Below are 26,743 nucleotides of genomic sequence, written 5' to 3' on the forward strand. Positions count from 1 at the left end.
TCCAAGATACATGTGATGCTGACCTTTGAAGGTGTCTTCAAACAGAGCAGTGGAAAACAGAAGATGCTTTAGGTCATTTGCCTGTTAGGCTGAATCCCATTTCAAACATTTCAGAACAATAGAGTGTCCAAATAGTTTCTGCAGTTATAATTAGTCTGCAGTTAAACTGATGTGCAGGCTAACCAATTACATGTTAGTGTCTAACAGAGCAACCACAGAAGCACAGAAGTTATAATATAACTTATACATAAAACATTAAATATAATAAATCAAACTTTTGATTATTGATTGAAATATTTTCTAATCTTATTGTGTTTTTTAGGAAGGCATTAATGGTACATTTATTCTATGGATAAATATTTTATGAATGTGTGTGTCACAATTCTCTTTTAGATGCATCACATGTAAAGTTTAATCTAGATCTTATACACACTGAACCTGTGTCCTCTCAGTCTGAGAATAAATCAGATAAAACAATTCATTTAGTGTCTGAGTTTAGAGATTTACATGCATTTTAGTGTTAATTAGAAATACATTTTAAACCACATGTTTAAGATGGCTGTATGGCCTTCCACATGATTTTCATACTAGCTTGTTGGATTATCATCCCATTCCTCCAGGTTTGTGGGTCACCTTGCTCACACATATTTCAGTTCCACCCACACATTTTCTGCTAGACTCAGGTCAGGGCTTTGTGATGACCAGTTCAAAACATTAACATTGTTGTCCTTACACCACTTTGTGGCAAATTTAGCTGTTTGCTTACGGTTACCATCTAGTGTTAGACCCATAAGCACCAAAGCTCTCCTTCGCTGGCTGATTTCTTGAAACGTTGATCCAGCATTTCCACATAATATTTTGAAGTACATTGGTTACTTGTGCATACACACAACATTATGCAGACTTTGAAGCATCTTCCCCCCACTCTTCCCCTGCAAATGTAATGCAGTGCGTAATGGCTAAATATTTCAATTTTAGTTTCATAAAACCATGGAACATGAATTGAAAGTTAAGAGCTTTTTCACTGAGTGCATTTGCAAACGGCAAATCTGCCTTTTCATCTTGCTTTTAGAGTACCTTGGTACAGGACTCATTTTGCTGTGGATAGAAATACTCTTAGCAGCTTCAATCGGCAGCTTCACAAGGTCTTTTGCTTTTGTTCTGAGATTGATGTGCACATTTCACATTGAAACACACTCATCTCTACAACCCACAATCTCTCTCCCTTCTCAAACCTGTGACGGTTAGATCTTCTCATGCAGTTTATATTTGCATTTCGTTGTTTGAACAGATTGATGTGGCAACTTCAGGCATCTGCAATTTGCCCAGGATTTAACTAGACATGTGGAAGTCCATGATTATCTCCCTTGTATCTTGATTAACATCTGCCTGATATTTTTGATTGTCTTGCGTTGTCACAATAAGAGCCAGTGTTTTCAATGTCGATTTAAATATTCATGAGTTCTACAATGTTGTTAACTAACATGGATGCTTATTAAGCTATGACATTATCATCTGTCATCATCAACAGTTTACGGAAATACTGATCTCTGTGTATGTGAACAAATTTACCAAGAGTAAGAGCAGAAGCTTTTAAAATATTCTCTCTTTGATTATTCTGGAATTTAGAAAGTAGAGATCATTTTGGTAATCCTAACAGGAAAAGTTTAGTTTGACTTAAGGTATATATATATATATATATACATTAAATCGACATATAAAACTTCTGCGTTTTATTATACATTGGTCTTAAATATTACCAATTTCAACTTTATAAATATTCTTTATTTTTTTTGGAATGTGGCGCTTTTGGCCCCTAACTAATAATACCAGTAGTAATCAGTTTCTTTTATTGTTTTTAGCAGCAGCAGTAGGGATAATTGTTTCTTTCCTGTTTGAAAAAAATCACATTCACCATTAACATTTTAAATGTTTGTGTAAATCTGTTGATCCAGTAGTGTTTTATCACTAAAAATAACCAGTATGAGTTTCACCAACCAGTGAAACTCATACTGGTTGGTTGTTTTTTAACAGCACACTATTTTCTCCACTACTCTCATTACCAGCTGTTGCTGTTTTGGATTCAAAGTGCAGCACATCTGTGATTGCTTCCAGCATGCTCTCCAACTTTCTGCCGTCATAACAAACCCAGACATTTTGCCTCTGATGTCGCTCATGCCTGCTTACGCACATTGCTGTACTTGTGTGAGGTTGTCTGTCTGTGAGTCAGTCAGAGAGAGAAAGAAAGGAAAATAGAAAGAAAGGAAGAGGAGCGCCGATGTGCCCCAGCACTCTCCCAAACTGATACCTACCTACCGGTGCTCTGCCGTTGTCATGGTTACAAGCCTCCCCTCCCACCTCACGGTCGTCTTTCTCGCTGGGTACAGGGAGATGAGAGGAGAGGAGAAGTGGATCTGGCTGCTGCCTCTGCGTCATATTCATACCAGTGCAGCTGAAAGCCTCCCCTGACCCCCTCCACCTCACCAACACACACATCCACCTCCTCCTCTTTCTTCCTTTCCTTCTCATCATCCACTTTGCACACTGCCAGATCCCCCTCAACCACCACCACCAGCGTCTCTCCATTTGTGTTTGCTATCTGCACCTGGTTATCACAGCACTCCGTCTCTCTCGACTGGACCTGCTGCGTTGGTGACCTGAGAGGACTTTCATCAAGCAAGTGAGGGAGAGGAGAAGAGAGGAGAAGACAAAGGTAAGCACTGACAGGAAGGATATTTAAGTGTGTTTGTGTCTGAAAGAGAGAGCGTGGGGGGTAAGAAAGAAAGAAAGAAAGAAAGAAAGAAAGAAAGAGAGAAAGCAAAGAGGTGTAGGACATGTAAAAAAAAAAAAAAGCATGAGGAGAAACCATCTGTGGCAGAGATATCAAGAAGCACCAGGAGTGTTTTGGGTATTTTGGTGGGATTTATCAAAAAATTGTAGACCGTTGGTGCACAAAAACAAGTGTTTGATGTAAAACAACGTGGTGGGAGCAGATGTGTGCCTCAGTCAATGAGCTTGTGTGCAAGCACTTTGCTGTGTGTCACATATTGTTATTGAGCTGCTGCTATTACGTGTTCCCACAGCGGCGAGAGGGATTCGAATGCAGGGAAAGAGGGATGGGGGGGGGGGGGGGGGGGGGGGCAGGCTTGATTATTTTCTCTGAGAGCTTTCCGAGCAATGTGAGGACGTGTAGACAGAGTGGCAATCTCTGCACCTTGAAGAGAGCTTAGAAAGAGTGTGTCTAACAGGGCAGTTTAGTCCTCAACTCAAATCTTTTGAAATGGGTCATAATACCCCTTTACCATTACTTCCCACACACTACATCTTTTATTTCTTTTACAGGCAGCAGTGGAAATGTCCCCTTTTCTCCTCGCCCTTTATTTATTCTACTGTTCAGAGTTTGCAGTAGCGAGATCTGTTAATGTTAAACTACAGTCGTGGCAGCTTTACAAGCATCACAGGAAAACAAAACATATGAGAGAGATGAGCACACACAGAGAGAGAGCGAGAAAGACCAAAGGGACAACAAGATCGCTGTCTGCGAAGGGGAAATAAAAACAGGAGAAAAAAGGGGGGCCCAGAGGGTTGCTCATTGTATCTTGGTCCTGACAGAAGTGTCTGACATGGTGTCAGACACTTAACTGTGATGTCTCTGTCAGTGCGACGGAGTATGGGGAATGTGCCTGTCAGCTTTGATTTTGACAGAGACACGTTTATTTGTCTTCTGTAAGGGAATTAGATGGCAGACAGAAAACAAGGATCTTAAGTTTGTTAAACTGAGCTTCTACCAGGAGAGTGCGTGGGGGTCAGTCGAGGTGAGGAGGGGTGTTTGTGCTGAGATTTGGCAACATGGTGGTGCCAGCATTGTCTTGTGGGAGGGAAGACAGGGAAGTTGCTGCCATTCAATGGAATGGGAAAACCATATCATAGGCTGCAAAAGACTCAAGACGATGCCAAAGTATCACCTTCCAGCCCTACAATAAGTAGCATTGACCACCACAGACGGGTTTAAATCAGAGGGTTGGAATGGCCTAGCTAAAGCACAAACCTACTTGAAAATTAATGTTTACTTTGTGTTTTCCTATCATATAATATACTCAAGACATATTCTGAGGTTTGTGGGTCAAGAAGTGGCAAAAAGTGAAAATGTTTAGGGGTATAAATACTTCTTCACCATACTGTGGTCTTAGACATTTGCTGTAATTCAGTTAAACAACAGATTACACAAATAACATGAGCTGTTACCTAGAGTGCATAAACGTTATGCAATTATACCTAAAAATCTTTAACATTTTCCTTTGTACAAGGTGAAAATATTTATTTTATGTCATTTCCACACAGTGTTTTCCTTTCACTTTTTGCCACGGTGCTTGACAAAGAGTACCAGAACACTATATCTACTATAATATTTTTCAGAAATGTTGATATATTGTTACAAAAATATTTTTTTTAAATGGAAGTACATTGCAGCAGAAATTGTTACTGCATACACTGACCACCAGAGCAGCTCTGACTCCATTGTTTATGTTGTGGTAGGAAAGTGTAAGCCCTGGCTTCAGGAAATTCCTTTTTTGATAAATTGTTGGTTTGCAAAATTGTGTTTCATTTTGTTTCCTTTGTCTTTGTAATGTTGCAAATTTACCAAAACTAAATCCAATCTGAATCTGAATGTTTGCTGATGTCTGTTGTGCGTTGCACAACTACACACAGCACAGATCGAACGTGGTGAAGAGACATTTAGCTATCAGGAGTTTTTCATTATGTCTGAGCTGAAAGGCCTTGTCGTATTTGTAAAGACCAGTGACTTCATGCAGGAAAAAATGGAAAAAAGTGAAGTGCAATTGATTCTGGCCTTCGCTCCAATCCAATGTTTTGTTAGAACATTAAGAGTGAGTGTGCCAGGGTGGATACTTAAGAAAACTGCTCAAGAAAGACTGGAGAAATAAAGAGAAAAACAGCTAAACTTGAAGACCCCAGAATTTGAGACTCATCCAATGGAAAAATTCGGATGGTTGACGTTCCTTTCTCTGAGTCATTAGGTTTTATACGCTACAACCAACCAGTTTGAGCCATGACTTGAAAGTTTTTGCTTAGAAACTCTCTCCATTGAGTCTAACAGAGCCTTCGCTGTTTTGCAGAGTGGTCCAAAATCCTAATCTGTAGTGTGCCAAGCTATTGGGGACGTAACCCAAAAGACTTACAGCTGTGATTACTGCTAGAGGTGGATTTATAAAATACTGACTCAGGAGGGTTGAACACAAATGCATGTAATACTTTCCAGACTCTTGAACTTTATAGTTAGGCTCTACTTTGTGTTGGCCAATAACATAAATACTCTGAAGTTTGAGAAATGGGTAAAGTTTCAGGTGTTTTTAGGTTTAGAAAAGTGACACTGTGATATATTAGTTAATGAAACTGTCTGTAGTCATCTGTCGAGATCCCGACAACAACAAAGGTATTAAACTTCTGGAAGTAAGTTGTGAGGGTGTGCTTGTGTGTGTGAAACTGTAAAAATATGGGCTTTGTGAATAGAATTTATGGGGCGGACACAAGCAAAACCAGAGAGGTGGACAACGTGAACAAAATAAAGCCTGCAGAGATTAAGCAACAAAGTACAGAGATTTAACGAAGAGAAATAAAAGTACAAAAAAATAATAATCAAAATAATTGGGGTGACATCTGAAGCCAAGCCAGGCTGCGTGCCTGCAGTTTTGTTGGGCCTGCACACGTGCATGCTGCATGTACACGTCCTCCGTGCCTCCCATGGGTCTCCAGTGTCCCTGCGCTCTAGGAGGCCTTTGCATTTTTAATCGATCCTGTCTGTAGTGATTAACACCAGCGTTCTCTCTGCAGCAGAAAAACAAAAAGATGGAGCGGGATTCGGAAAGAGAGATGAGAATCTGTCATACATGAGGCACAGAGTGTGTATGCGGGCGCGTTCATGTGTGTGTTTGTTTGGCAGTAATTACCCTCTGCCTCTGGGCTCCTACTGAGTATGTTTATCTCCCACAGCAGCACAGGGCAAAAATAGATGATGCATCACTGCCACACATGCACTCACGCCTTTTGCATTTTTCCCTCTTTCGTCTCTTTTGCCCTAATTGCCTCCCTCCTGCATTCTCCATTTCAAACGTGCATTCGCCCTCACTCTGATCCACATTCCCTCCTCTAGTCTCATACACTGCCTAGACTCTTTCTTCCTGTTTCACTGCTCTCTGGTTTTCCCTCCCACTCATGTTGCAATATGTCTATTAATGATGCAGCTTGAGCACTGCTGCCAACTTCCTGCCTCTGACAGAGAGAGAGGAGTGTGGTTGTGTTGTACATGGCCTGCTTTTTCACCACTCCCTCTTATCTCTCCTCCCCTCTATGTCTGTGCTGTTTTCCTCAGAGTTAGCCCATGCGAGCGGCGTGTGGACTGAGTGCAGCTGTTTCGTTCAGAGAGGAGCCCAACATGTGAGAAGATGTCTGTTGGAGGCTGTGCTTGTCCCGGTGAGTGCTCACTCTTTCCTTCCTCCTCTGTCTCTGCGCTCAGCAGTGTTGTCAGAAAAAAAAAAGACTTATGCAAAAAGTGCTGCAAAGCCCCCTGGAGCCAGCACCAAGCTGTGTGACTTCTGGGTGTTTGTGTGTGTATGTGTCGGTGAAACCAATGCCAGACTTTTTAACACAAGGTTAAAAACTGAAGCTGCCACACTGTGGGATTGAGTTGTTCAGCAGAGCCTCTCAGTCACGCTGGCTTGCTGTGCAGCAGATCAATGGCTCAGAGTTTTACCACAGACAGAGAAACTGAAATATCGATAGGTACTTCATTTGCTGGCAGTTTTTACTCATTTTTGCAGCTTTATCTTTCCAGTGCAGGCCTGGAAAGATAAAGCCTGCAGGCCTGTTTCTTAGTTATTTCAAAGTGGTAGAGGCTGATGAATAGTCATTGCTCTCCAACTGTTTGTTATATTATTAAAGTCCAAATAATACTCTCTATAATATTTTAAAATTCTCATTTGTTTGCTCTTTATAGAGTCACTTTGAGTCTTATAGTTGATTTAGCAGGTATATATCAGTCTTACAATCTGCTCAGGAAACTAGCCTGCAGCCTGCCGCTTTACAGATATGCCGCTTACAGGAGTTTTTATAAGAGAGCAGGGTGATGCTACATCAGTTTTTTCACCATTACTGTCAGGTAATAGTTTTTCATACAGACAAATACTGTCTGTATGACAATAAGAAATTTAGATAGTCAAATTTCTCTCCCTCGAGAAATTTGAGTATTTCTCAAGGGAGAAATAGTCAAATTCTTTCAGCTTAATGACTGACAATTCACAGCAACTGGTGGGGAAGGGCTACATCACTTGTGTGTGTGAAGTCAAATTTCCTGGTACAGAAAACAACAACATGCCTCTGAAGCAAGACTTTTTGGAGATTGGGGGGAAGCAATACATAGGTATAGACATGTTGCCTTGGTGTTTGAATGCAGAAAAGATAGAAACAGATGTTGTTATCGGCTTACAGCTGGCGCCGAAGCACATAGCAATCCTATTTTATATGAGCAGCAGCCATTTTGAACTCTGAACTCAAAGCTGTTCATCAAGCTCCAACTTTATTTTTAATATTTGAATGCATAAAGTAGAACAGAATACAATGTTATCAGGTAATGGTGGATTAGAATTAGGAAATCCCACTGGCGTTTTGACTTGCAATAGCTTGTGCTAAACCCGGGTGTAACATCCTTTCCAGATCCAATCTCTAACTTTCAAGACAATGGAGCAAAATTAGTTGACTAGATGAATAGAAGAAAAGTTGTTCTTCCCTTCCTTCTAAACAACATGAGAATAAAAGAGAAAGGTGAAAATATATCTTCACAAAGATGTCGATCAATGTCTAATTATGGTTGAATGTTGGTTGGGCAGAAGAAACTAAAATACCAAGGCTGACCTTTAATATCTTTATTTTGGCAAAAATTGGATGGGACCTTTTCAATGTATTTTATTGGATAAATAAAGCTAAGGACTGGTCAACCTTCAACAGGGATAAAAGAAGATGTACATGAATGTCCAATGATCGAAAGATATACTACATACAACTAAAGACAACTTGCACCTTCTCCATCATCTCATTAAAAGGACTTTAATCTGTATAGACAGTATGACATTTTCCTGTTTGTTTTTGCCGTTTTAAAATCGTATCCTTTTAACAGCTTGATAAATCTTATCGGTCTAACCTACCAATGCCTGGTTACACCTGAATGAGACTCTACTAACTCACGGGCTGTGAAATACATTTAAGCCGCTCTCCCTTGGCGAGTTTTAACAATTAATGAGGGTGCTTAAGATTAAAAAAGAGCTGAATTTGCTTTAAGCTAAGCTACTTATTTTTGAGTGTGACTTTGCACTTTACCTTTCTGTGTGTTTAATGTTTCTCTACAGTAATTAATGTTGACATCTGAGATTAAAAATTGATATTTGCAAAAATTACTCTAAATCTTGCTTGGATGGTGTTCCCACACTCGGTTTGCATCACATACAGAAGGAAACTCTCTACAATGTTTCTTTCTGGATGTCTCTATTTGGCAAACAAATAGTTTTGGCCTATTTTAAAAAGCAAATGGCATAGTATGCATAAATGTTTGCTATTATTTTTTTCCTTGCTCTCAATTTGTCTTCTATTTTGTGGGAGATCACTGCTTTGTTTGTGGAAAAAGTGGGAGCAGGGGACGGACTTTGTGGCACGAGGGAGTGAGTATTAGACAGAAATTAAACTATAGCATCTGCTCCTGGGAAAATCAGAGAAGGCAGATTGAATTAGAGCTTCAGAATAATTTGAATGTGGCTGCCTCGATTCATTAACAATAGCCCATCAGGCAGTGTATTAGGTCTTTGCTTGACTTGTTCCCTTTCCTCCCTCCCATCCAGCTTTCTCGCTGCCTTCTGTAGTTTTCCTAGTATCTCAGTCTTCTTTCACTGCCAGACTTTACTGTGGAGCAGCAACTTTTAATCACATCCATGTGTTTTTGAGGGATGTATATAAAAGAACAAAGTGCAGCAGAAAGACCTGCCATCAGTCAAAGACTTGCAAGCTACAAATCCTTCCATGCAAATAAGCATGTGCCTGCAGTCTCACACACAGACACACACTTCTGTGAGCAGCCTGCTAGGACAAGTTTAGGCTGGTAGATCTCATAGATAAGCTCGCATGCTTCAGTCTCCCTCTTCCTTCTTTGGCACGAGCTGCAAATCATCATGTTTGCATACTTTGCATTTTCATGGCAGAGTAGATGGAAGATCTCCCGAAATGCTTCTAGAGTACTTTTATGGCACAAACAAATTCAAGTTAAAGCTAAACTTTCTATTTCATGAAGTGATCCTTCTTCGCTTATTGGGTGAGAATTTCACATGATGCAACAGAGGAGTTTTGCACATGTTCTAATAAATAACAGGCTGCTCCTGTCTGTCTTGTTCTTCTGCAACCCTGTGGCATTCTGCTGTTGCTGGGATTTAGCTGTGAATCAGCCCTTTTCGGGCTTTGCTCCATGCATGAAGAAGATTCGTCCTAACACAGAGGAGCCAATCACATCCTTTGTTCTGGCTAAATGGTAAAAATAGATTGCCTCCAAGCTGAAGATACCCCCACCTCACAACAGCCTGACTCAAGCATGCGTTCCCCTCTGCTCACCACTCTCTCTTTCCCTCTCTTTCCCTCTATGACCCTCCACCCCCTCCCTCTCTCATCTCGTCGTCTTTGACTCTTGCTTCCCTTGTTGCCTTTCTGCAGGAACAGCAGCGTTACCTCATGCAGAAAGTCACAGTGTCCACAATTGGAAAAAAAGTGACTTAAAGCAAGATGGCAGTCAAACAGCAAGCACTTTTCTCTCTCTTTTTTTTATTACTGTTACACAACAACTCCACCACAGCCTCAGCCTTATCTTTGCTGCACTAAAACGCTTGAGTCTCTCGGCCGTTCCCTCTGCTGTTCTCACTTTTTCCCATTCCCTCCGTGGCCTTTTCTCCGAGCCCACAGATTTTGTTTGTTAGATCAAAATGGCTGTGTGTGCAGAGGCAGAGAGAAAGAAGGAATGCGTGGGAGAAAGAGATGCTGGGGAATCAGAGAGGGGGGGTTGCGGAGTGGTGCCGAGCTGCGGTGATGTCACATCTGCTTTGGGCTGACAGGATGGCAAAAGAAAGCTGCCATGGGCCTCAGCAGCTGAGAGGAAGGGGAGAAAAATAAATGCCTGAGAAGGAGAGATTTGGATCAAAGCACAAAGTGTATTCTGTAAGAGATCTGCAGAGCGGTGAAAACATGACGGCATGTTTGGAACCAGACTACAGAGGATGATGCTGCTGAGACTGAAAACAAAAAGAGACACTTGTGTCTCTGCGGTTGCAAGAGAGTGGGCTCAAAGCAATAAGCAGCCAAAAATCTAAAAAATAAACTTTGCTCATAGCAAATGGCACACTGTACACTTGTTGATGATGTTGTTACTTTGAAATAATGAAGGTTTATATGAAACCTGTTGCTGTGTGACAATAAGATCAGAGAATGCTCCTACAAACATAAAATAGATTACATCTGAAGCATTTGGACAATAAATTATCCTTTGTTATTATTTAAGCAATGAAGAGTATTTACATCTAGAGCCACAGGATATAATCACAAAAATCTGCTTCTTTGTTACTCAGTTTAAAAGTAGGAATCAAGTTGCAAAGAAAATGCATAATTATATTGTCTTATGATGTTGTCAACATTCCAACACTGATATCTAAAAACATCAATATACATCAGAATAGAAAAGTTCATTAATTTATTTTACAAATTACATCCATATTGATTAATTACAGAGTGATGTAATTCAAGCATTTATTTCTGCTCATTTTACAAAAACCCATATTAATTATTTTTAAATGTAATGGTTCTTAAGACCAAAGAAAAACATATATTTTATACAAAAATGTTTGGCCACTGAAAATAATGAATTGCTGCATCAACACAGTGCACCATGGAGGTGATGAGCCTTTGGCTCCTCTGCAGAGGTGTTAAGAAGCCCGGCTTGGTTTAATTGCTGCTTTCAGCTTTTCTGCACAACTGGCTCTCATGTCTCCATCTTCTTCTTCTTGACAATACTCAATATATTCTTCATGGAGTTTTGGTCAGTCCCTTTCGCTGGTCAGTTCAGTCGTGCTATCATGGTTATTAAATTTAAGTTTAATTAGCATGCCAAGTTCACATAAAAACTTAAAATAGCACCTCCATAAACCTTGCCAGCAGAGAAAAATGATCTTAAATTTCTTTGGATGATATGTGTCTCCACTCTGGGACACTGGTTTCCAAACAAAATACAAACTTTACTTCCATCGGTAAAGAGGACTGAGAAGCACACAGCAACAGTCTAGACTTTGTCAAAATTATGGCATTGTTTTGCGGATTTATCTGAACTTCAGCACATTTTTTTTGTAACCATAGTTTTTCCTTCCACTCTGCTTTCTGTTCAGGGAAACTAATGGACAGTGTACCGGACAACAGTGAAATCTGCTGAGTTCACCAGCAGTGAACACATAGGGGGCAATGATTATGTAGGTCATAATATAAAATTTTTGTATCGATTAATATAATCTTTCGCTAAGCAAAAGCAATATTATATTTTTCTTTAATTATCAAGTCATGATAATAAGACAGACATAAACACTGCAAATTAATAAAAAAAAAACTACTCAAATATAACAACGTCGTACACCTGAGATCCTTATTTACAAAAACCTTCACATCTTATCTTTACTCATATTTGGGGTCATCTGAAGCACTATTCGATTTACCACATTTTTATTTATCATGCTTCGATTTATCCTGCTTTCAGGCTGCTGAGCTTCTTTCTGTCAGCCCACAGTTGCATCCTCGGAGCGCAGTGCTGCGTTAGTGCTGCCTTGTTGCTATCACTACCAGTCAGTTGTCACAACAGTTTCCCTGTCAGGTTTGTGCCTACGCTGTGGTGTCTAAAACAGCAGCAACAGGATTTTGAACATCCTGTTCAGCACAAAAAGCTTCACTATTGCTCCGTGAATTTGTGAAAGGAAGGACTTGCCTGAGTATTTTGGTTTTCCAGGCAGGTTGAATCCATGGTAGTGTATATGATAGATGTCTTAATCCAGTTGAACAATTTTCAAATTAAGCTAGAGATTCATTGATAAACCTAATAATAAATGAGTTATTTTATACATTATTATTTAAGACAGTTATTGCTTTGCATAAGAAACATGTTGTAAGTAGGCCTGAATGAAATGCATCTCAGCTCTACATAAAATTATATGGCCATGCTTTTTTTTTGAGTCTATATTCTATAAATACAGGAGGATACATAAGACCTTGTGTGGTACCAGACCAGTTTCCAAAGCCTAAAATAGGCAGTCAGCTCTTTTTCCCAGACCTAGTCTTATCAGGAAATCTATGTATATAATAAAGGTGACTCTGACTGTTTTTAAATTATTTCTGATTTTGTTTCAAACATCTTGTTGGATCTAAAATTAATTAGTCCATTTCACTGCTCATTTAACTTCTTAATTTGGTAGAGATTTGCTCCTCTGTAATTGTATAATTCAGGAGGCCTTATTTCAATTGTAAATATTTAAGCCCAGAACTAAAATGTAAGACCAAACACAAGGAAATGTAATAACCATCCAGGCAAAAGGTATTGTAGACAGATTCTGCTCTGAAGACACACTGAAACATTCTCAGCACTGGCCAGCAGAGGGAGATGCTGCACTTTCACCGCTCTCTACACAAAAACCAGCCAGTTAAACATAATCTGAGGAAACAAATGAGAAAATATGTCATCCATCCATTCATCTATTTTCTACCCCCCACTTCGCCATTCTCCAGTAGACTCATTACATCATTTAAGTATTATGATTCTGTGCAGACCTAAAATTGTGCTATGTTCAAAAAGCTTAACAGTTGGGGCTAGCTAAATGCACTTGTGTTTTTAATATTAATTTATGTTTAATGTATGACTATTATAATTGACAGATTAAACCTTTTCTGAATAAAAAAGAAAAACAGCTGCATTTTCTATTGAAGGCAATTAAGATTAATGATTAACTACATGTAATACAGGCACTTGTTATAGAACCAGTGGTTCAGAGTAGTCATGTCATTTTTCCTTAATTTGAACAAATTGCAGCAAATATAGTATTTGGAGACAATTTCGTGTGCCTCTTAAAAATGTTCCTTTATTTATTTATTTATTATTATTGGTGACTTGTCCTTTGGGCTTTTTCGGTTTTCTTTTACTGCAGTAAGTACATTATCTCAGTTCATCAGCAGGCCAGGGAAGCAAACACTTATCAATGATTTAGTGTTCTATTCCTGAACATTTTGTACTTTAAGTTGATTCCCTTTTGAGGTCTTTCAGTCGGATTTAGAACACGATGCAGATATGGCATTTAACTGCCTGAACATGCTTTCATTCAAACCATTCAGCGGAAGCTCTTATTGTTTAGAGTTGTCTTGCTGGAAAGTGAGCCACAGTTCCAGTCCTGTTTTTTTCAGGCTGCTACAGATTTTCTTCCAAATTATGTTACCTGAATTCCCGTCATAAATAAGCAACCTACCTGAAGAAAAGCATTAGCATGTGCTCAGGGGGAGGTCCAGTGTTAGCTTCCTTCAGATATATAATGTTGGTCAAAAAGGTCAATTTTTGTCTCATCTGACCAGAGCACCTTCTTCTTTCTTGCTGTGTCCATCACATGGTTGCTGCTGACAGTTTTTCAGTTGACAAATTGTTCCATCTGAGCTGTGGATCACTGCAGCTCCTCTAGAGTTACCAGCTTTTTGGCTGCTTGTCTGAGTAATGGTCGCCATATCTCTGACTGTAAGTGGACAATTGTCGCTTTTTGGTTGTGCTGCACTCTTTCCATTTTCAGATAATTGAAAAGGGCTCCACAAGTTGTGCGTAGAATATTTAACAATGTAATCCTGCTTAAAATGTTTCCAGACTTTATCCCTGACCTGCCTGCAGTATTGGTATTCATGATGCTGTCTGCCTTATAATGTTCTCTAACAAACCTCTGAGATCATAACAAAAAAGCTGCATTTATACTGAGATTAAATTACACACAGCTGACCTCTAATTAGACCTTTTATGATGGTTTAAGCCATTTTCCTTGCACTGGATTGCACTTAAAGGTATCAGAGTAAAGAGGGGTTAATACATATATAAACACACCCTTCCTACTTTAATTTCTATTAGCAGAAATACAAATTTCATACATACTTAACCATGTATGAACGGAACTTTTTAGTGTTCACTAAAAAGCTAGTGAAAAAGTATGCTAACTTTAGACCCACACAATGCTTTGTGTTAGCACTACAAACCCAATATAATAAAATAAAACTTACCGTCATAACAGAATAGAAACTGAGAAAGTTGCAGCGGTATGAATAATTGTCTAAGACGCTGTACTTGTGCTTTTCTGTTTGATGGAATATTAAATCTAAATTCACACTTTAATTTTATGTTTTTGTTCTGTGCCTGGTGTGAGATTTATACAGTGAGAATAGCTGTAGGTCAAATGCACTTCTTCACTCTGCTGCATTCCAGGCTTATTGAGTTCCACAAACTGAGTGGCAGCTAAAGTGAAAGCCTCAACAAATGAGCTTTAAATGCACCCTGAGACCACAAAAGGTTTTCTATCCTTCAGATATATTGCTTGTAAACACAAGAGTGGATATTGACTGAAAGTGAGGCTGCAGATCACATAACTTTAAGGCTAAGACAGGCTTAGAGCTGCAGTCCAAATAAGAAAGCATTTGAAAAGTTGGCTGGAATTACATAGATTTTCTGAATGGAACATTTTAATCAACCTAAATGACTTTGAGAGAGATTCTGAACTTATGAAGAATCTTTTTTTACTCATTATGAAGTTTAGACCAGAGAGACTTTTTGTGATTAAGATATTATCTCATACAGCTCTGTAGGACATAATTCAAACAATTATTTGTCTGTGGTAAATGCTAAATTTGGCAAATTTAATGGGAAAAAAGCCTATAGATCTTGTGTTTGTTTATTGTTCACATTATTTTATGGAGAACTATTATAATCAAGCTAATAAGATAATATTAGATTAAAACTTAAAAAAACCTCAGCTAATAGGCACACAATTTTAGGTATAAAGTTTTGAATAAAATGAAATTTCTGATTTTAAATGATCATATCCACATTAAGCCAGGAGGTCTTAACCCTTTTGTATTGGCTTCCCATTCCAGAATTTATTTAAAGGCACTAAATGAATCATACATTTCATGTTCATATCTATATAATCCTGAGAAATCTCAGATCAACAGACACGCTTGTCCTAAATGTCCTTAGATCATGATTTAAATCCCAAATGAGACCAAGCCTTTTCAGTTACTGTTAATGTAGATTTTTAAAAATTATTTTAATCATTATTTGTCCTTTTTTGCTTTGCTTAATTAGTTTACATTGTTAATTCTATTTGTAAAATGAATAAGATGAAATGTGTAGCACTTTGGACAAGGAAAGACTCTGAAACACATTCATCTGCTTACCTGCTTACTATATAATATCTAAAAATTACAGTGGCTCTCAAAAGTGCACATACTCCTGTTAAAATGCAAGGTTTTATGATGTAAATGAATGTAAATTTGATAAATCAGTTCATAACTATTTCTACCTTCAAATGTGCATAAATCCTGTATAATCAACCCTCCAAAGCTACCATTTGATTCTACATGCAACAACAATCATCTATAATCTTATTACACGGAGCACAGTGCCCATAGCAAAGCATGGTGGTGGTAGCATCATGATCTGGGGTTACTTTTCTTCAGATGGAATGAAACGAATGTTTCTAACTGAAGTGGATTGAATAATGAATTTTGAGCCATAAAATTTGTTGTCAGCTGAAGATTACTTAAAAACTAGTTTTATTATCAAGTTCATTGTTACAAAGACAATGATTTTTTTCTCCTAACTGGAGAGGAAGAAAACAAACGAGTATACAGAAGAGGAATTTTGAATTCCCATTATCCCAGTGAGTCAAAAAATACATCCAATTTAACAAAAATTATGACTTTAGAAACATTTTGGGATGGCTGAGTCAAAGCCCAGAACGAAATTCAATAGAAAATCTGGCAGATGAAGAAGGGTGAGGATAAGAGATGTACTCACAATAGATTTGGAGAATTTTACAAAGTTGACTGGACAAATATTACAATGTGAAGGTGCAATGAAAGAATAGTGAATGCTAAAATTGAAACAAAAGGTTTTTCAATTAATTATGCACTTAAAGAAGTGATTATTCATCTAACTTTTTCCAGATTTTTAAAAACTCAATTTGAATTGTAATGGATGAATGTCACATTACATATGGAACAAACTGATGATTTATTATAGCATCATTGGCAATTTAAAAGCGGTGTGAATAGTCTTTTGAAAGACACAGTATACACAGCATAAGAGTGCATATTTCTTAACATTTTCCTTCTTCTTTAATATAAGATAAATTGCGTTGTGGGAAAATGATTGTTCCTCTCAATGGGCACCCACCTTGTTCCATGCTGGAGGCCATTGGTGCACTGATGAGTTCCAGACAAAACAAATTGGGGGCCCAGTGAGGGAGTGAGGGAGGGAGGCCTGTTTTTGTCCGGCTCTGTGAGTCGGGATGGGCGGAGGAGCCTGGAGGCGGGGTCTTCGTTTGTTCGCGTCTCGGCTGCAGGAACAAAGGGGTCCTGTAGTAATACAAGCATAGGTATCACGGTCCTCCTAGCTAATGTCTGCTAAAACGTAGGTATTCTATTATTGCAGGTCGGTTGAAATCGGTGGAAGTAGCGGGAGGCTTTTTTTTCTGTCACATGGCCGCCGCCTTTTGGACCTTGAGAGTAAATTATCCACGGTAAACGCTGGAGCTTCCTCCATCCTGCCGCTCCGGCTAGCAGCGAGGCTAGCTGGCAAGAAACACCGAGCCGAGGCGTTGAACGACGCCGACTTTTTCTGAACCTTTCTCTGCAGGTAGCTAAAAACTTTTAGCTATACGTATTCAGTTGCAAGCCTGTGTTAACAAAGAAACACTGAAACAGGACGCTGGTTGGCAATAAGAACTTAAAGGCGGACGGTGGTTATGGTGGTCATTTAGCTAGTAGGTTAATAGCTTAGCAATGGCATCCGTCTTTAAACGGTTACCGTTAATGAGGACGGCCCAGGAGTTGGTCCACGCCTGGTCCCGACAGGTAAACTGGATGCTGCCACACTCTTAAATGCATACGGTGCATTATTACTCACAGAGGTATAACACGACTCCTCTGACCTGCTGTGAAAGTATGCTGAAGAGTGTTTGCACATTGATGTTTTATTGGCTGAGGGCCATCCTGGATGCAGCTCTATTGTTTGCAGTGAAGGAGTTTGGGCGGACTAAATTACACCAAGGTCTTTTTATGTGGAGTTAACCTCTGTGAGATCTGGAGCGCCTCAGCACTTCTCATATGTTTGAAGGAGTTATATATATATAACACTAACAACCTGGTTACTACGACTTAGTGTTTTTTTTCTTGCTTTAATTTGCGTTAGGGATGACTTTGAAAATCTGTGAACATTTGTCTTTTGATGCATTGAATAGCTGTAAATGGGTCGTTTTTTTAGATTTAATGTTTTTTGGAGGTGGATAGGTGATTTAAAGCTAGTGTTTTTTTTTACAGTAAAGTAGTTTAGGTGGACTAAATTACTGCCTGAGATACCTTTACAGCTCCCATAAGATGAAAGCTGTTTAAAGGCTGCGGTTATTTACCTTCAACTCGTATTACTTTAACATTAGCTGGTTATTTGGACCTGCCTCTTTAATAAAGCATTTGTGGTTTTTGCCTATTTATATGATATATATTTTTTAGGTTTTAGTAAAGTGATTTGTTTTTATTTTTGTAAGCTATTAAATTCCATGCTTACCAAAGGTGCACCCATTAGCCTTTCTTACTTATTTTTATTTATTTTTCTTTTCTTCTATTTGGTTTGACCTTCCAGTTCATATTATGACTAATTTAGTCTTTTTTTTTTATCACACAAAGCAAAACAGATGGATGTTCTGCAAGTTATGATTGGGAAAGTAAGTTTTGAATAGAAAAATTAGCAACAAGGTCATTTGAATGTATGCATCAAAGCATATGTATATGATCATCTATGTTTACTTTAAAGATTTCAAAAGATGACAGTTTTTTTTTTTTACCAACTGCTGTGCTTTTATGATATACGTAAATTTACTTTGTTGAAACAAAGAGTTTAAATGTAGGACTGAATGCAGTCTGGGACTAATGAACAGGATTCTTGGGGAGCAGGTGAAAAGGTCATATGTAAACCATATACTGCCATTGTTGAGTTCCCCACTGCAGGTTTAGCCCTTATCATAATAGGGAGTGGAGAATGACCTGCCTTGACTCTCGGATTTGCTGAAGAAAGGAGGAAGAGGTTGAAAGCAAATGAAGGAGGGGTCCTATTTGTTCAAGGGATTGGCTTCCCTTTTTACCCACTTTAATGTGCGTATTGCAATCACCTTTTGGGGGAGTAGTCTCCCTACAGGTCCCTTTTATAACTGCAGAAAAACTGATGAGAAAATATTGAAATGAAATTCCTGTAATATTTCATCCTTTCTTTGGCGTTGTTTGTGTGTGTGTCCCCTGCTGTTTTTAATTAGGTATGATCCTGTTTTCTTTTGCCAAACTGACAGTGACAGACTGTTGTGTATAGAGATTGAATTACAGGAACATTGTGCTGCCCTCAGGTGTCTTGTCTGAGAATATTTGATCTGAAAAGTGTAACGTGTCAACATTTTTAACAGAGAACGCGCACGTTTAACAAGCTTTTAGGAGTGTCACATCTATGACTGCAAAGAATCCGGACCACATACATGAAATTCATTATGCATTAGAAATATTGTTTGCATTTGTGGAAAAACAAAGCTGAAAAAAGAGCTATGTTTACCAAATCTGGGTCAAATTTCCAGGGCTTATACTCTCTTGCTTTTTCAGTTCAGTACTCTGATTATTTATGAAATATTCTTGTTTGAACATGATTACATGAAGTTTTGGATCATGCCGTTTGTGCAGATGCATCTCAAGCAGAGCTGCAGAATAGATTTTTTTTAAAACATTGTTTGAACATTGCTGGTTTGTTTGGTGAGAAAAGGGTTAACAGCAGCCAGCATATGAAGTAGGGGGATGGGTACTCTGTGCAACTTAAGGGGGGAGTCATGCACACGCACATACACAAAGAGTAAAAAGATTGTTTTCTTCTGGGATCACACATCTAATGCAGATGGCTTCATGAAAAGGTATAAAAAAAATGACAACAAACCAGGCCACCTTTGCTTTCATCTGCCTACTTGACTGATTATTTGCCTCAGATGTGCGAAGGCTAATAAATGCCCTCATGATGATTTGTTTTCTTGTCCATTTAGTAGATTGAAGATGCATTAGGTAATGAATGCGGCAGGAAATTGTTTTTGCAGCATGCTTTCATTTGAGCAAATCGCAACCAAATCATCCAACATTAGATTACTTAGTTGATGCTGTGATTTGAATGCAGTAAATCCAAAGTAATCTAAATCTCCTTTTTAATTCTCTGCTCCCTCCCCCCACCCCTTTTTTCTGTGCAGGCTGTTCGTCAAAATCATTCAAACTGTACTCTCCTAAGGAACCCCCCAACGGTGGCAGCTTTCCCCCCTTCCACCCAGGCGCTATGCTGGACAGAGATGTGGGGTAGGTGTCAGTTTCAGCGTTGAAGGAGAGGGTTCTAAAACAACAATACACTGGTTTTATTGCTTTTTGTTTTGCTTAATTTGATTCACTAATTGGTTATCTTGATCTATATAAGTGTACATTTGTGTCCTGTTCAGTTTTTTTATTTAGTCTTACTCTCTACTATCATGTTTTGAATTATTTACAGATACAAATCGATAACTAATATGTTTTCTATCCTTGCATCTTAAAAATTTAAATATGATTAACAACATTTACTTTTAAAGAGTTAAGTTTTTTGTAATGATCTGCATTTGTAAGAAATTTTTTTCTACATTCTTAGGCCTACACCTATGTACCCACCGTCATACATGGAGCCTGGAATGGGGTGAGCATGCTCAGCTTGGAACATATGGTCATCTAGTTGGTCTAAATGCACGTTTAGGCATTAAACAAAGCACTGAAACTAAAAATATTGTAATTTTTACTAATGGAATAATAATAATACTTGGTCATTTTTGCGATAATATGAAGTATTTAAAAAAAAAAAAGATCAGTTAATTTTTTTGTCCTTTGCAATAGATTGCAGGGCTATAAATGTATCACATTGCATAGAGACAAACACAAAGGATTCTCCTTAAGATAAACCCAATGCATAATTTGGGTTCTTACATACACCAAGCAGATTAAACTGCATGTGTTGTAATAGTTCAAAGTATATCTGTATCTATTGATGCTGTCATGGAACACACATGAAATGAGAAGTCATAGTTTGTCACAATTTTTTGAAATATAATTATTTCAAATAATCCGTCTTTGGCTTGGAAGCAATTCTTGACGTGTTATATTTCAAGGTTTATATTCCCTAATGTTGATCCTTAGACTTAGACTTGTACTTTATTGATCCCTTGGGAAGACTCCCTCAGGAAATCCCCACGGCTTATACTGATTCTTAGTGAGTGAGATTGTAAAAGTCACCATGGTAGGGATATTCTGAGTGAGTAAAAATTAGGGTTATTTAAATCTGATAGCACCACAGTGTTCATTGATATCATTAGTTATGTTGCTAATATGCTGCCCAGGCTGAATCCGAGAATGTCTCCTCATGCTGGAGTGTTGCTGCTTCAGATTCCAGAATGAGCCGTCAGTGAAATCAGAACTCTGCAGCACTAACATCACATTGTTTCATAGAAGTTATGTTTCAGAAGCAAGGCATGTTGCTACAGACGTTAAAATGCCTGACTGTTTGATTTTTAATTAACTGTGCTGATCTCAATTCCCACATGGATGCACGAAAGTGAGGGGAAACAGTTATTTTTGTAAAGATAAAAAGCTGTTAAACTCTAATCATATTTTTGTCACAGTTTTAGTTTTACTCTTTAAAATTTGTCAATTCACTCCGAATGTTTGGTAAAGGAATAACTGCACTAAACTGAATGAAGTTGGAACACTTTAGTGCATTAAAGGGAAAGAGACAAAGTTAAGTTTCAATTTACAACTAGGCTTTGTACATCAAGAAGTCGTGAACATTTCACAACACCTGCACTCATTTTCTTGCTCAAAAGAATTAAAATCACTTTTAATAAAAGCATGTGAGATATCTCCCAATGGAGCAAGTCAACGGCTGCATGACAGCTTCCATTTAAATTCACACTGGCTGATGAGACACAATCCTGGAGCATCAGATTGTTTTAAATATGTATCTCTGAAAATAAACACTTTATCTCATTAGTAAAAATGATTTTGATGATAGGGTTTCTTCTCCTGGCCTCAACAAACACCAAGAGAGGAAATTTGTGCTATAATTAATATTTCACCTAAGCTTTGGTGCTCTTTACCTAAATGTGAGCACTATGATTATAACATTTGATTTAACTGTTTGCAAATACAAAACATTCCTATGTTTAGATATCAACTCCATTCAGAGTAATATTTTAGGGTTTCAAACAGTTTCTGTTCCGTGCCACAAATGATTGCTCGTTAATTATTTTAATTAATTACTCATTTGACATTTGACTCATCTTATTGTTTCAGGAGACCCACACCGTATGGGAACCAGACAGATTACCGGATATATGAGCTAAACAAAAGATTACAGAATTGGACAGAGGTGAGTACTGTTTCTAGCTCAGATCAAAATGGACTCTTTGAGGCTTTTATTGACATTTTCTGCCTCACCTAAGGTGAACTCCTAAAGTCCTACACAATCAGATACTGTACATGGTAGTAAAAACATTACTGGATATTTTTAATTCTTTGCACCAGTAGTCTGTTTCATAATTTTTGAAGTTGCTTTACCATTTATGTTTTCAGTGTAGATGAGACAACAAGCTCATCTGAGCATTGTTGGAATTTTAGCCACAGTTTAATGCCCATCAGTGTCTAATATACTTAAACATGCTTTATTTAAAGTGTTTTCCTAAGCTTGTTTTTTGGACGTTGCACAACAAAGACACATTGTAAGAGTTTCAAGTTCTTTTTAAGATTTTGGTGAATTTAATTAGTTTTAGACATATTCTCCTGTATTCCTTTTCTCTGTAGACAATGTACATTTTCCCTTCTCCAACCACTTCTGATAGATTGATTAAAGTTTAATCTACCTCTGCTTTCAGGACTGTGACAATCTCTGGTGGGATGCCTTCACTACAGAGTTTTTTGAGGATGACGCCATGCTCACAGTCACTTTCTGTCTGGAAGACGGCCCCAAACGATATAGTGAGAGATACTTTACTGCTGGTTATGTGGACTTTTTGTTTCTTTGACGTTCTTTCTCTTTTGTTTCTCTGCTATGTTTTCTTATGTTGTTTTTTTCTTTTGTCCCTCAATTTATTCACAGCGATCGGCAGGACGTTGATTCCTCGATACTTCAGAAGTATTTTTGAGGGAGGTGCAACAGAGCTGTTCTATGTTTTGAAGCATCCAAAGGAGTCTTTTCACAGTAACTTTGTGTCTCTTGACTGTGACCAATGCACCATGGTGACTCAAAATGGCAAACCCATGTTTACACAGGTAAATGTTTTTTTTCTATTCTCCTACTTGGTTAATCAAAAGCTAATTTTCTCCAGTTCCTCTGACCGTCTCTCCTGTGGATTAGGTGTGTGTTGAGGGTCGCCTGTATCTAGAATTTATGTTTGATGACATGATGAGAATCAAGACATGGCACTTCAGCATCAGGCAACACAGAGAAGTTTTGCCAAGGAGCATTTTGGCTATGCATGTAAGTATGAAATAAAATTACACTAATGGAAATTTGCATGCATTAAAAATGTTTTCATTCCATCTTTTATTTTATTATTCACTTTTTTTTTTTTATCTTAACCGCTAAGGATCCTCAGATGCTTGATCAGCTAGCTAAAAACATCACCAGGTGTGGGCTGTCCAACTCGACGCTCAACTACCTCCGTGTAAGAAAGCTTTCTTTTAAACCTTCTATTCTTTTTCTTTTCCTCACTTTGAGTGTTAAGGTAAAATTTGAAATATGTTGCCTTTTTATTTCCCTGAAGTTATGTGTGATATTGGAGCCGATGCAGGAGTTGATGTCCAGACACAAGACTTACAGTTTGAGTCCAAGAGACTGTCTGAAAACCTGTCTTTTCCAGAAATGGCAAAGGATGGTAGCGCCTCCAGGTAACCCCTGAGTGCATCTTTGGCTCAGTTCATCCTAAACTATACTGTATTCACCAACCAATACCATGATGCAATGTTCTGAAAACTTATCATACTCCATATTTTCTCAGAATACAATCACAAGCCTAAATGTATATTTTCTATTTTGTGTGGCACACTAGCACAACACAGTACATAATTGTGATGTGGAAGAGAGATGATGAAACCGTATTTAAGCTTGATCCAAATTTGGTAGCAGCGTAATACTCTTCTATTTAAAAAGATTTGTCTGACGTTTGTTCTCAAATGTCCATCTTCATAAACAGCCCGTTGGCAGGTCAAATAGGTATGGCCCTTGAGAATCTGTGGCAAGACTTGAAATTGACATTCAGATTTCCTCCATCCAGTTAATCTTTTATACCCACTTCAATCATGTGTTGCATAAAATCCCAATAAAGTTAGCTGAAGTTTGTAGTTGTACCATTAAGGGGGTGTGAATACTTTAACTGGGTACTGTAGTTTCAGAGGTGCAGATATGAAAACCATTAATTCCACTAAATGCACCGTCTCTAATCTGTGTGCAGCTGAGCCAGCAAGACAAGCTCCAAACAAGCGGCGGAAAAGGAAAGTGTCCGGCGGAAGCAACGTGAGCTCCGGCGGAGGCGGCAATAACAACAGCAACAGCAAAAAGAAGAGTCCGGCCAACAGTTTCTCACTCTCCAGCCAGGTACCTGTAAGCATTACTACTTCCTGACTGACCTACAGTTGATTGTGACAAGCAGAAGAGCAGTGAGGTTATAAAGTAATTTGATGTGTCGTAAACCAAACAGCAGGTGAGGACGGTCTAAATGTGGTTTGGATTCAGACAGGGTTCAGGGATAAGTTTACTCTTCCCAAACTTAAACCTAATTAGTGACATGCTAGACTTCTCATGTGTACCAGTAATGGGCAGTCCCTGGTCCTCTGGTGGCAGAGTTCATGTCGAGGATGCACATGAGAGCTCACTTTATGATTAGTGCAGAATGTATTTTTGGGGCGTGTAGCTGAATAACCTTGCTGTGATTTTTTTATTTATTTATTTTTTTTCATTGGAACAGTTGGGTTTGGTGTTGGCTACAACCAAGCTCATCAAAGTGCCTGATTCACACATAACAGCTGTCTTTGCCTTCATGGTTGCTTGATTGAGCAAATGAGACCCGAGGTGGAATGAACCCCCCCCTGTGATGCAGCACTCAAGGATCAGGGATGCCCAGCTGTGTCAACCCTGGTTCTTGGAATAGTCCAGACAGATGCCCCAACAAAACCTTGCCCTGCTAAGTTTAACTGTAATGGGTTAATCGCTCAAAATTTAGAGGTTTTTGTTTTTCCGTAAAATGTGGCTTGTGTAGCATGTATAATGCGTTTCATTCATTAAAATCAGATTGAATGACTAAAAATTTAACCCAGTTGGTTTGCACCTGGACCACATGGGGAAAAATACTCCCATTAAGTCGTCGTACTGCCATTCATTGCGCGAGTACCCTCCCCCCCAGTATTATGGGGATAATGTGTACCGGCCCTTGCTGTCCCCTTTAGGATGTGATGATGGTGGGAGAGCCCACACTGATGGGAGGGGAGTTTGGTGACGAAGACGAGCGTCTGATCACACGACTGGAGAACACGCAGTACGATGGGGCGAATGGCCTGGACGATGAGGACAGTTTCAACAGCTCGCCTGCACTAGGGGCTCACTCGCCCTGGAACAGCAAAGCCCCCAGTCAGGAGGGCAAGAATGACAACTCCCAGTCATCCCAGTAGACTGCTGAAGTCTAAGCCAGATGTAAAAATTTTAAGTTTAAAAACTACTGGAACCTTGCCTCAGCCATGACAATAGCAGGATGGTTGAGGGAGGGCTGCACCGAGCACTTCTATTGAGTTGATGTTTAAAACTGTACCATTGCTGGGAAAGCAGAGTCAGTGAGAGAAATTAAAGCTGGTGGACCGACGCTTGAAGCAAAACTGAATCTCCTGCAGATTGTTGCACATAATTAGTGGTGCTCAGCCTCGTCCCCTCCGTCGCGTTGGCTGTTGTCAGTCCTCTTAAAGGAATGGTAACGGTGTTGTTCGCCTGCGCTTCCACTCTCACCACAAAGCTGAGCCAATGTTGACGTGTCCCATCAGAGTACTCACCGCTGCGGTCACGTCGGTGGGTTTTTGTTCCAACCTCGGGTCTCTCAGCTGTGCGTTTTTTTTTCCCTCCCCTTGAAGACGCACCTCATTGTTTCTGTTGATCTCACTGTCACTGAAAGAAAAATGCTTAGCCTTAATTTTACCTTAACCTGACCTTTTTGCAGGCTGTAAACATCCAAGTATGTGCACTTAAAGTGTCAAAATTCAACGTTCAGTTTTTAAAAACTCAATTATTTGTTTTTGTAGGACCTGGTTGGAACAAAAACCTGTACAGTGCCGGAGCTTGAGGACCGGAGTTGAGAACCACTACGCAAAATCTCTTAACACACACTCACACATTCACCCATACACGCCCACATCCACGCACACACACACACCCACACAGACAGACAGACCGACCAGTCCACGCAACAACAAACACTTTCGCCTACATCTGTGACCCCAAACAGTGAGGTACTGGAGAGAGGTGGTACGCAGCATGTCTGGACCAGAGCACCAGACTCCACAAAGTTGTTTTTATTTTCTATATTTTAGATCTGTTTTTTTATGTAAAGTATTTGAAAAAAACGGCAAGCAAACAGTAACACCCCAGGATTTTCTTTGCACTGTTTTCCACTATTAACGGCAGTCTATTTTTCTTATGAAATTGACGTGTATTTTTTTTTTCTATTACTGCTTATGTAAGAAATGTAAGACATTTGAGACTTTCAGTATATTAATGTATAATTATTGCTGTTAGATAATTTTTAATGTGGTGATGATAACTCTGTAAGCTTTTGTCATCCATCATCTGGCAGAGGTGTGGACCTGAGTCAAACATTTAATTACTTTAGACACGACTTAAGGAAATCGCAAGAGTAGAATCTCAATTTGGACTTTACCGCCATTGACTTGTGACTTCATTTGGATTTAAGCTTTTTTAACTTGAAAATGGTTGAAATTTTGTTTTATACAAAAAGTATGTTTTTCAACATATTTCTTTTGCCATTTCTTGAATCAAATAATAATATTTACTGTGAAAACACCTAGAGGACATTTTTTGGGGGGAAGGTTAGTAAGTTTATGTTCAACTGCTTGTTGTGACAAGAAAACACAGCTGTTAAATTATACTAACACACTTTAGAAATTAGGATTACTTTTTTAAGTTAAATATTTGAGCAGATTCCTGGCTTAAAGAAAGTTCTAAGTTTAAGATTTTAGATCTGACCTGAAACTTGAACATCTTGGCTTTAGACTTGACTTGGGA

At 38.7% G+C, this 26,743-nt stretch overlaps 1 protein-coding gene across 3 annotated transcripts; it reads left to right on the top strand.

Moving 5' to 3' along the window:
* The first annotated feature begins 2,587 nt into the window (after positions 1-2,587).
* LOC102234841 (LIM domain-binding protein 1-A-like) lies at positions 2,588-26,132 on the top strand. 3 transcript variants are annotated; one of them, XM_023327277.1, is made up of 12 exons: positions 2,588-2,713; positions 6,392-6,492; positions 19,641-19,743; positions 20,066-20,110; positions 21,757-21,832; positions 22,335-22,437; positions 22,559-22,731; positions 22,817-22,939; positions 23,049-23,126; positions 23,226-23,349; positions 23,913-24,055; positions 25,744-26,132. In XM_023327277.1, the coding sequence occupies exons 2-12, from the start codon at positions 6,465-6,467 to the stop codon at positions 25,795-25,797; spliced, it is 1,050 nt and encodes a 349-aa protein (XP_023183045.1). In that variant the 5' UTR covers positions 2,588-2,713; positions 6,392-6,464; the 3' UTR covers positions 25,798-26,132. The 3 variants fall into 3 exon arrangements, with proteins under 3 accessions (XP_023183045.1, XP_023183043.1, XP_023183044.1); XM_023327275.1 differs by lacking the exon at positions 25,744-26,132 and adding an exon at positions 24,904-25,737 and having other exon boundaries at positions 23,913-24,061; XM_023327276.1 differs by lacking the exons at positions 2,588-2,713; positions 6,392-6,492; positions 25,744-26,132 and adding exons at positions 16,691-17,011; positions 24,904-25,737 and having other exon boundaries at positions 23,913-24,061.
* Positions 26,133-26,743: the final 611 nt, after the last annotated feature.

Source organism: Xiphophorus maculatus, chromosome 22 (assembly GCF_002775205.1).
Source record: "Xiphophorus maculatus strain JP 163 A chromosome 22, X_maculatus-5.0-male, whole genome shotgun sequence".
Lineage (NCBI taxonomy): Eukaryota > Metazoa > Chordata > Actinopteri > Cyprinodontiformes > Poeciliidae > Xiphophorus > Xiphophorus maculatus.

Coding starts and splice junctions, on each gene's coding strand:
- LOC102234841 (XM_023327275.1), top strand. CDS start 6,465: ATGTCTGTTGGAGGCTGTGCTTGTCCCG. Junction 21,833..22,334: donor GATTACAGAATTGGACAGAG/GTGAGTACTGTT, acceptor CTCTGCTTTCAG/GACTGTGACAATCTCTGGTG. Junction 22,438..22,558: donor AGACGGCCCCAAACGATATA/GTGAGAGATACT, acceptor ATTTATTCACAG/CGATCGGCAGGACGTTGATT.